The sequence below is a fragment of the Globicephala melas genome, chromosome 2 (genome assembly GCF_963455315.2).
Source record: "Globicephala melas chromosome 2, mGloMel1.2, whole genome shotgun sequence".
NCBI classification, from domain to species: domain Eukaryota; kingdom Metazoa; phylum Chordata; class Mammalia; order Artiodactyla; family Delphinidae; genus Globicephala; species Globicephala melas.
Genome location: NC_083315.2, coordinates 122909145 through 122920198, shown reverse-complemented (window position 1 = coordinate 122920198; position 11054 = coordinate 122909145). Strand labels below are relative to the sequence as shown.

The 11054-nt window shown below is 37.0% G+C and overlaps 1 protein-coding gene across 1 annotated transcript; it reads right to left on the bottom strand.

Moving 5' to 3' along the window:
* Nucleotides 1–412: 412 nt before the first annotated feature.
* On the bottom strand, nt 413–9821 carry C2H14orf28 (chromosome 2 C14orf28 homolog). Its single transcript, XM_030854856.3, has 5 exons — nt 9684–9821; nt 6653–7177; nt 4739–4828; nt 3404–3538; nt 413–2566 (listed from the first exon to the last, which is right to left on the bottom strand). Exons 2-5 carry the CDS (start codon nt 7174–7176, stop codon nt 2383–2385), a joined length of 933 nt encoding a protein of 310 aa, XP_030710716.1. The 5' UTR covers nt 7177; nt 9684–9821; the 3' UTR covers nt 413–2382.
* Nucleotides 9822–11054: the final 1233 nt, after the last annotated feature.

The window sequence follows — 11054 nt, the reverse complement described above, 5'->3', positions numbered from 1 at the left end:
TATTCTGATTATTCCCTCGTATCTTTTGCCCATCCCCACCCCCAGGATTCCGATTTCTCTGTTTAAGGTTATAAAAATACTCTCACCTTCCGTACCCTCACCTTCACATTTTGTGATAATCTTGTTTACTTCATATTTTTTCATCCCTTTTCTACTCACTATTTGGTCAGCAGGGAATAATTTCTTCAATTACCACCATAACAGCAAAATACCTATTATCCTTAAATACTAACCATCTGGGGTCCAGAAGCCATACTTAAATTTCATTACACATTAATTCCGTTACTGATATGATATGTAGAAAGAAATGTCTGAACAGGTGGCCACTGATATGGCCATTACTGATATGTAGCTAATGACCTCTGAAAAGGTCATTAGTAATAGAGAATCAAGGAGACTTGCCTGTACATGAAAGAGGTAGAAAAAATATTTTTTATTAGCATGTTCAAGGTAGTCAAGATATTAACAAACATTTTAATCCTCACAACAACCCTGTGAGGTAGGTAAGTCATTGTTTCGTGACAAACTAGTATTATTCCAAATAAAGTGCAATTTATAAAAGAATAAATCTGCATCAGGAATAATTTTGTTAATGATACCATTTATGTATATGCTAATATTTGTGTTTTTGTGTACTTTGATTCATGCAGTTGATTCATGCAGTAAGGTGTCCCCAGAAAAGTTTACTATAAATCAAATACTATTTAAATACATGTGGGAACAATTTAAATAAACTCTGGGGTGAATTTTTTTAATAAAATAGATCACTTTTTGAGCAAATACTATGAATATTCCTTTCTTACACAAAATAAAAAGGCATCCTCATCAACGTTGCACTCACATTTATTCATTCTTCAGTAAGTTATCTCAACATGGCACCAATGCAATGCAAGACTTAATTTATTGAATTAAACCTTAGCAATTTGGTATATGGCAGTGAACTGTGTTGCTGTATAGAAATCTCCAAATATATTGCGCTCAATCTCAACCCAAAACCTAGGATGGACTAATTATTGAAAACACTAAAATAAATGATGACAGATTTCAAAAAGTATTGTCCCTTGAGAACATTACTTATTTTTTTCCTTTAAATTGCAAAAGGAAAAGAGATCTTAGGGTCTTTGAAAAGAAACATAATATTCTGATAACTATAAACTTCTGGTGATTTATATTACAAATCAAAGAAAGCCTCATGCTATCAATTTACTTATAAGGGAGCACACAGATGTTATCCCCAAAATTTATGTATTTTTTCCTCTGTGCCAATATGACTTACTAGGAAGAGAAATACAGTTGACCTTTGAACAACATGGGTTTGAACTGTGTGGGTCCACTTATACGTGTATTTCTTTCAATAAATACGTACTACAGTACTACATGATCCGAGGTTGTTTGAATCCGAGGATGTGGAACCACAGATAAGGAGGGATGACTGTAAAGTTACATGGGGATTTTTGACCGCGTGGGGGGTCAGGGCCCCAGCCCCCGAGTTGTTCAAGGGTCAACTGTATTCCCAGGCACCCATTTTCTCTTAAATCCATATTTAAAGTACATTTCCATTATTCATCCAACATTAGTAAACATACAGTTTGCCTAACATTTTTTTTATAATTGTCTTATCTGCAAAATAAACTTTTACTAGAGAACTCCTATTACATTTAATTTAAACATTTAGATTAGTTATATAATTTATCTGTAACAATAACTTTAAGTTTGGGAGCTTAGTTAAGTTAAAATCCACTGGTAGGTTTTTAATACTTTAACAAGTGGTTAAAGTAATTTACCATTACAAAAAAATAACTGAAGTCCAGAAAAACATTCTCACCAAAGTATTTTAAAAAACTGTTGCAGGAACATTAGGCAAATCAACAGGTAAAATAGACTAAGCCATCTATAAGTTGTACATTCAAATCCATACTAGATCCAGTAGTGCACTTTGGATTATAGTGAGGTAGGGCAAATAAACACAGTCAGATACATTTTGAACTGTTAAATTTATATAAACTGAAAATTGACTTATACCCAGGTTTCATTTGGATATCCAAAAAGAAAAACTGATAATTCAAATGATGAAGTATTTTCTTGGATTCAAAGACAGAACTGTAAAAAACCTTTGAGGTACATATACAAAGGCTACAAGATATATTTTATTTCAACATAAAATATGCTTGTATAAAAATAACCTGGGATATAGAAAAAAGAAATACAAACATTTTTGCATAGATTCTCTATATACCTGGGGCTAAACACTAGATAATACACCTCTGAAACTAATATAGCTGAACTATTTCCTTGGATACCAAGTATATACAAAATAAAAGCCCTTCATCTGGGGGAGCATGGGCAGGAGGGAAAACAATTTAATTTAGCATCAGTCTATATTTATTTCTCTGTTGCTCGAATATAAACTAATGATGACAAGAGGAGAAACTCTGGGGGTTTATTTAACAAAATTAAGTTCACATTTCTGAGGCCATCATAGTGCATCCAATGTCCATCAATTTGAAAAGCTGCAGAATAATGATGTTCCTCTTTGTTAAACAGTGTGGCACCTTCTAACAAATACCTGCAAATTAAATGACAAAGTGTAGCAGAAAATCACAATACTTTGTTCTTGAGAAAAACATTCCCTAAATTTTTAACTAATAAAAAACTGAGATTATTTGCATTCTATTCTCTGTAAAAGATATCCATCTGTAAAAATTATGTATTATAATTGGTAATTTGGAGAAAGATGTTTAAGAATTTAAAAAATTGATATCATTTAAGAATTTTTAAAAGCATATTTTAACAGATTAACCCATAATCTGCATGGTTCTGTTATATAAAATACACACAAGAAAATTTTTAAGGCAAAAAGTTAAAAGAACACTGTATGTCCTAATTTGTATGCAGATATCTTAATCTAATGATGACAGTAACATTTTATGTTTAAATGATGACCTCATACTATACACTACTTTGACTTGAAATACAAGTAATAGCCAACCAGAATTTACTGACTATTTACTATCTCTCAGGTACTAAACACTTCACATGTGCTATCTTATTAAAGCCTTACAATAATGGCACCAGATAGATACTGTTATCTCTGTTCAATAGATAAGAAAACTGACGTGTAAACTGGTTGTTACTGGCTCAAGGTCACATAGCTTGTAAGATAGGGCTATTCCATAGTGTATTCCATAGTCTAAGCACCTAACCACTATGCACACTGACAGCAATGACTCCCTGCAGTAGATTCTGACCTTATCCAGGCTACATAAATTTAGAGATAGTTATGACTTTTCCAACAATACGTATTTCCCTTAAGGGCTACTCAAAATCATGATAGAATAGCAGAAAAATATAGAAATAAATTTATTTTTTACTAGTTTTATAAAACAAACAAAAAAACACATACTTGTGATCAGATAAATCCAAGTAATAGGGTACATATGCCAGATCTTCAGATTTCCAATGCTGCATATTTAAGACAACAAAAGGGGGTGCCCCGTGGCAGAATACTCGCTGGGAAAATTCCCTTAAGCCACCACACCTAAAATTGAAAATAGGCATGAACTTTACTACACTTGGGACAAAGCTGCCTTTTATCACTCTGGGTTGCCTTTATTACATAATTTCATAATAAGTATAATTATCTATTTTAGGTATGGGTATATATCAACAGTATGGCTATATTAATACCTTATATGCCTAATTCCCAGAGTTAATAAACTTTGAGATTCTCTATATAGGAAATGATACTTTTAAAACTCCAGGAAAGGCTAGCTATGTTTATCTAAGCTTATAAAAACATGTATCTTTTAGACTGATAGAAAAGTTTTTATTTGTAAATACATTTTTCTTTCTCTAGGCTGGTTTCAAACTGGAATAATGGCAGAGAGGGAATAAGATGACTCTTACAGTCTTCTTTAGACTGGATGAAATTCCCTACTTGCTTCCTTTTGCCATTAGGATGAAGCAAATTCTGTTTTCTTAGTAGTATCAGGTATTAAGCATATGGATCAGAATAAAACAAACACAATTATACAGTAAAATCTCGATTAACCGGAATGCTCAGGGCACAGTATTTTGGTTAAAAAAACACTGACTAAACTAAGTTACCAGAAAACCATTTTGTTTCAGTATTTGTTGCAAAAATACACTCGTTCACTTTTTGGACTTAAGTACAATTAACTGAAGGTATTTTATTCTTTCCTTCTTTTGTGATTAATTAGGCCATAGGATCACCCTTCTAAATATTAATTCTCATTGCACAATACTGTAGATATAAAAATTGTTGAGACTGGGATGAATATGTTCTGCCCCTTTGTATTTCCTTTCTCTTTTCTTTTTTTTTTAACCACGTTGAACTTTTTGGTTGTCATTTACCTCTTTCTCCTAAATGAGGAGTGCAGAAAAAAATCCAGTTAATTGAGGGTCCCGATTAGCTGGGTTCCGGTTAACCAAGGTTTTATTGTACCTACTCAGCAGTAGGGAAAAAAAGAAAAGGTATTTGCTTTGTATTCATCAAGTAACTGTAGTATTATATTCTATATAGTGATATTGATAATGACAACACAGCATAAAATGGCATAGTAAACTAGAAGGTGTTAAGATTCCAAAACTATTAGGCTTTCTAAATACTTATGAGTTGCTATTTCATAAAATATTAACATCAAAGAACATACCAGTACAGGTTTCTTTATAAAAAACGTACAAATACTTTCATCTTAAATGTCTATCATACACTCACCCACACTCTTCACACAGTTCAATCCTGGAACAGAATAACTCATCCACAGCCAGTCGTATCAAGTTTCCATGTGGAATTTCTTGGGGAGGACTACAACAATTGCAAAATGCATGTAAGAACTGTTTCAATATTTTACATGTAAATACATTATTAGGATAACAAATTTTACAGGTCATTATTAGCAAACCACATATCAAAGTATAACCTGTTATTCATCTTTGTATTTCTTATACATAGTATAGAAACCAGTTGAACTTAATAAACATCAATGCATGAAGCTTTCAAGAAACATTAAATCTTTCTATAAACTGATCCTGAAACATGCAGTCGTTACTTTAAAAATTTCTGAGAGGATTCAATAGAGTGGATTCTGGTCTTGACGAAGAAAGCAGGACCCAGAATTAGGAGAGTAGCTGCTTAGTTACCTGACTCAATGCAAGTTACAGCCATTGTTGGCCTCAGTTTCCTGATTTGTTAAAAAAATTTTTTTCCTACATACTTCAGAGGTTGTTTTAAACATAGGATTAAAAAACAGGCAAAAGACTTAAAAAGTTATATAGAGTATAATGAAAAATATTTTATTGAGAATCATAAAATACTAGTATTAATATAGGATTGTAAATATTTCATTATAGTTTCAAAAGATATACATATAAAAAGATACTAGTTTTTTAAAAACAAGGCAAATTTCTGAAACACTTTTTTTAGTCCATTATGATTTAGAGTAACAATTTTTTCTCCTGATGGAGATTTCAAAACCAACATCATCATATCAGCAATACAGGAAAATGGACAAAGTGTATTTCAGAACAAGAGAGACATTAATTGGTAGACCCTAAAAAAAATAACGTATCTTCCGCTTTCCCTAAGTAGCATGATGTTATAATACAGTATTAAACTAAATATGCTATACAGAAAATGTGAATTTAGTAAGTTCAGGTATGTAACATACATTCCCAAAAGGGAGCAAATCTATTAGGCTGTTTTTCTGGACCACAGGGCCAAGTAGGCTTTCTGACAACAATGTGTTTGGTTCTATTTTTCTGGACCACAGGGCCAAGTAGACTTTCTGACAACAATGTGTTTGGGTCTGTTTTCCTGGACCACAGGGCCAAGTAGGCTTTCTGACAGCAATGTGTTTGGGTCTGTTTTTCTGTCCTGTTTTTTTTTTTTTTTTTTCCACTGGCAATTATCCCTTTTCTTGTTCATGTCCCCTGGGGGCATTAATGTTTCCCAATACTCCACTAGGGCTTGCCAGTTTGGCCTTCCTCCCTGTCATTTACCAGCTTGGAGGTCTATCTTCTCTCCGAAAGCCCAAAATACTCAGCAAGCTATCAGAACCTTTCCTAGCCAATGAAAAATTCCTCACATCCAGGTCCTCTTCAGGTATTAACATTTCAAGTTTGGGGTTCCTGTCTCTAATCATGCCCTGGCCATGACATGGAGTACTTTCAATCTTCCTGTTCATGTAGAACTAGCCTACCTGACAGAGATCCATTCAGAGTGAAACATCCCAATATAGTATTAAGTGTTGTTCAAGAGGTTAAATTTGTGACACAAGGAATTAGTTATCTTCACAGTCATATTAGTAAATTCTGAGCAAGAGGAAAACATTTTGCATACTGAATAGTTCATTACTTTGCAAGTGAAATAGTTATCAACTGGTTTTGTAAAGTAAATTCTGAGATGTTTGGATGTAATAGAAGAGTTACATTTTTGTCATGGGACCTAATAGAGTCTTGCATTTGCGTGGTTGCTTTATGTGTAAGTTGTTACACGGGTCTGTACTTTAAGAAGTACTTTGACTATACCTATCTACCTACCTCCCTCCCTATCTCTCTATATATATCATTCATTATAAAAAAGTATACTATTTTTGCTAAAGGTGACAAAACAGACTTTAGAGCAACTTACTTTATATTAATTGTGCGCTGCTGATCTTCCTGCACTCGAGTTGGGCATCGCCAGTTGGAACAGTAACTCTCTTGTATGGTCGACATGAGATTTTCAAGATTTTTTGTAAAATTATCATGCTCATTCCCAAACAAATCAATTATTAATGAAGCTTTATGAACTTCAGATTTGTATTGCTGTTTTTCCATTTTGTCCCAAATCCAAAGTAGCTTCACAGTTGTAAAGCTGTAGGTGTCCATTAAATAAAGAAAACAGTCTATAAACTCTCTACCTAAATGAAGAGAGAGTTCCCTGGGGAAATTTTCATTTTCATTGAGAATAACATACAATAACATCAAGAATCCATCTATGGTGCAGGTATTTTTCAGTCTTATTTCAACATAGAGAGGTGTACAGGATACTGCTTTGCGGCCAGCTTTGATAGTAAAAACACCTCCCCAAGGAAGAACAGGTCTCCAAAATGAGCGATCTTGGTTATAGTTATTTTTAATTGATGCTTTGATCTCTTCAAACAGTGTCTTCATCCTGCATTTTAAAAGTTTAAGACAGTACTCGTAAATTTGACTTTATATTTTAAATGCATGATATGTTTAAATGAAAATAAAGGTATCTAAAGATTCAAATTAAATTTGGTTAGCTTGACCCCCAATGTAAAAAAAAATTTAAAACAAGCTATGAGCCATTTTTTGGCAACCTGCATGGTCTCTGGAAAGACCATTTAAGAAGCTGCAACCTTTTCTTGAAGTACGGAATGGTCATTTGATAGGACTTTATATTAATTATATTGCAGATTTTATCAGTCATAGAGGAAAACCCTGTAATAAAAAAATCCTAAAAAAAAAAAAAACTATTTAAAGATACAGTCTAAATTTGGTTGGGTGTATTCCTAATGTAAACCTCTTCCTCCCCTCAAAATATAAGCGGTACTTCATTTTCTTGATAATATGTGTGGTTCCACTTATGAAATTGATAATGGAATCCTTTGTTGGGCTACAGAATAATGACCAACTGGCTTTGAAAGACAACATATGAAGAGTAATTGGGAGAACTTAATTGAATAGTAGCACAGCTAAAACAAAAATCATTTCTATGCACTTTGGGATTTTTACCTGAAATTTAGGACCATGCTAGATATCCTATAATTTTAACTACAGAGGCCATGCTGGGAAGAGCTGATTCAGAACTTGATAATTATCTTGATTCCTCTCTGCATGTTTTGGGAATGAACTGAGGTGTCCTCCCTATTTAAACTGGTACCTATCATTCCCCCAACCTTGAGGATAGCTAAGCACTTGGTTTTAACATCATTGACAGTATTCTAATAAACATGTTGGTGTCATATGTATGTTATCTAAAGCAAAATTGAAAAAAATTAAAGAATGAGGTCCTAATGAAACTGAATTGAAAAATTGCTTTACTTTATTTGGGACAAACACATATCTAAACTAAAAACATCACAGGGTTTTCCAATATGTTTCATCCTTCCGTTTTCATGAAAACTGGAAGCATCTGAGGAATAGGAACAGAGAAATTAGTGACTGAGGTCAGTGTCTTACTTTGATTGTCTTTTCAAGTGCCACATCCTCCCAAGCACAATAGGAATCCAACACTCAGTGTTGCAGACCTATGTGTTTTGTGTGAAAAATTAAGTTCAGACCGATTTTGTAACACTAGCAGACTAAAAATTCAATTTTACCACACACACAGAGTATTTTTGACTTAGGCAAGATACTGTGGACTCTAAAATATTCAACACTATATTTAGCCTGAAGTGTAGATGTTTATATATAGTTGCTAACATGTGGGCTCTAGTTAACCACTTAGGAATAAGAGGGAGTGGAAAATTTAGAGCCTAGGAAACACAAACTCAGTTTCTTCTAAATGAAGAAGAAATGCTTCAGAGCATATTTTTTAAAAATCACAAGGCATTTAAATACTTTAAAAATGAAAATAACTTTTTTCATGGTTTGACTGATTTCTGTTACATTTTAAAGAACTCTGTAGCAAGGTCATAATTAAGAGCCCGAGTTCAAATTCCTAAATGTTGCACTGGAAAGGAACTGTAAATTTCTGTAGTATTTTTTGCCAAATTATCTTTTATACATGACCAAATGAGTAACTATAGCTCTGTAAAGCAAGTTACACTCTAAGAGAATTAAACTACAATTATATATATATATTAAAAAAATATACACATACATAAAATGAAACTAATTTCTTTAGCCTTTTTCTGGGGGAAAAAAAGGAGGTAAGAGAGGATGCAAAGAATTAGAAGACAGTGTAGCTTCTGTTGTACCGTGGTGATTTGTTACAAAGTAAATTACCAAAAAAAAAAAAAAAAAGCGTTTAAAAGAGATGGAAAAATGGCTGCAAAGAGCTTTACTTAAAATTGTCTTAAGTTCTGGTCACACCGTCAAAAACATCGTTTAGAAACCCTGGAGAAGGTATTCTGCTGGCTTTTTTCCCCTGCCTCAACAGGCCCCCCAGTTTGAATAAATCTGGAAAACTCCCTGGACTTCTATTTCCTTGGCAAAATGATACATTTCTTCTGCAGTCGTTTCCAAGGGTGACAATCTGTACTCCACGCAGGTCGTGAGGACCACACCATTTGCCCAAGGCATTGAGTGCCGGACGCCCTAACAGCTCGGGGGTCCCAAGGGTACCCTCCCGAGTCAGCGCCCCAAAATAATCTGGAAAACGGCGCTGAGCTCCCGCTCGAAGCAGCTCCGGGCTGGGCGCAAAGACTGGCTGGGCGCGCGGTGGGCGCTCACCTCCGCCCCCCGCACTCCGGCCACGCCCACCCCACCCAGGGTCCGCAGCACCCGGGAAGGCCTGGCACTTAGGGCTGGCCGCGCACGGCGGGCGGGTTCCCGAATCTGGAGCCGGTGAAAGGGCTGGGCGTCCCCTGCCCGCCTCCAGGCAGTGGCCCGATGAGCGCCTGGGACTGGGGGCAATGGGCGGGAGGGCCGGGCCACGGAAAGCGTTCTCACACCGGCCAGTCTCCGTCCACCAGGAAGCCGACTTTTCGTACCTCCCCGGGGACCGAAAACCGCCGGTGCTCCCGCACCCGTCGCCGCCGCCGCTTGCTCATGGAGAGTCCGTGCCGCCGCCGCCTCATCTACTAGAACCTCCGGCAGTCTCGGCCTCCCCCGGCGTGAGCGCTGGGCCCCGGCACAGCCTCCATCGCACTCGCCGCGGCGGCAGCCACAGCAGCTCCAGCGCCCAGGCCCGATCCGACCGGACCCACGGAGCCAGGACCGCGGGACGCGTAGCTTCTTATTACGGAGGAAGATTCGGCCTGACCTCCGCCCCCCTCCCCCCAGCCCCCAGTCCCCAATCCCCAGTCCCTAGTGCCCAGTCCCCAGCAGCCTGACGGTGCTGCTGCGCAGGCGCGAAGACGCCCCTGCCAAAAGTGCGTGTGCTGGGTGAATATACAGCTTTTGTATTTGCCCAATGGACACCAGGATCAGGTGCATGGGGCGGGACCTCGCAAAGAGGGGCGGTGTTCCAGTGTTAGAAAGTGGGTGGGGCAGCCGGAAGTGGGTAGAGTTTGCACGGAGGCGGAACTTTGTTGGCAAACCTGCTTGGGTTCTTGAGGCTTGTATCGTCTCAGGACTTGACTTGATTTTGGTTTGCTTCTACGTCTCGTCTTTTCAAATTCTTAACTCAGAAGAGGAAAGCTTTGTTTTCTCCGTAAGTTATAATTATTCAAGCATTTAAGTATATATTTAATAAAAAGTTGAGCTAGTGTGTTAAATGCTATTTTTAGTGTTCAAGTTAATAATTGGCCAGTCTGCTGTAATTTACAATGGAAGTTAATAACAATTAAAGAAATTAGATGGCTTTGGCCCCATTATAGAGGTGAAAAAAAATTGAGTTTTGGAGATGATAAAGTCCCACACATTTTGACAGCTGGAAATTGAAGCTAGAGCCTCTTAATGCTACAGTCTGTGGACACAACCACTTTTCCTGTTCTGTGGGTCCTAGTTCTTGTATCCGCCCTTAAAGAGTCAAAGGCCGGAGAACACAGGCCATCCTGGAAAACTATCTCCACTTGCAATTAGGAATGGGGATGCTGTTGAGATACTCCCCATCCTGCCGTGCAACAAAAAATGATTGTCTGGAAAGTGAAGCTCAACCTCCAGAATACACAATGCACAGAGCTCAAGGCCAGCCCAAGACATAAGTGTGGTACCCAGTCACAGCAGAGTCTTGGACACCTTCTTGACTAATTTAATGGCCAGCCAGGGCAATGGCAGGGACCTTCCTCTTGGATCTCTCTTGAGGAGTCTAGTGATAGAGGGATGAATCTTCTGGGAGAGAAGCTTGACTCACTCAAGATAATTACTGCTGGTGGAGTTGGGAAGAAATGGACACCTCTCAGAGCAGAGAGGGAACGAAG

Excerpts from the sequence above, each read along its gene's own strand:
- C2H14orf28 (XM_030854856.3), bottom strand. The coding sequence starts at position 7,176 with ATGAAGACACTGTTTGAAGAGATCAAAGCATCAATTAAAAATAACTAT. Across the intron at positions 3,539-4,738 it reads GAACTGTGTGAAGAGTGTGG|GTGTGGTGGCTTAAGGGAAT; the intron begins GTGAGTGTATGA and ends TTTCAATTTTAG. Across the intron at positions 2,567-3,403 it reads TTGGATTTATCTGATCACAA|GTATTTGTTAGAAGGTGCCA; the intron begins GTATGTGTTTTT and ends TTTAATTTGCAG.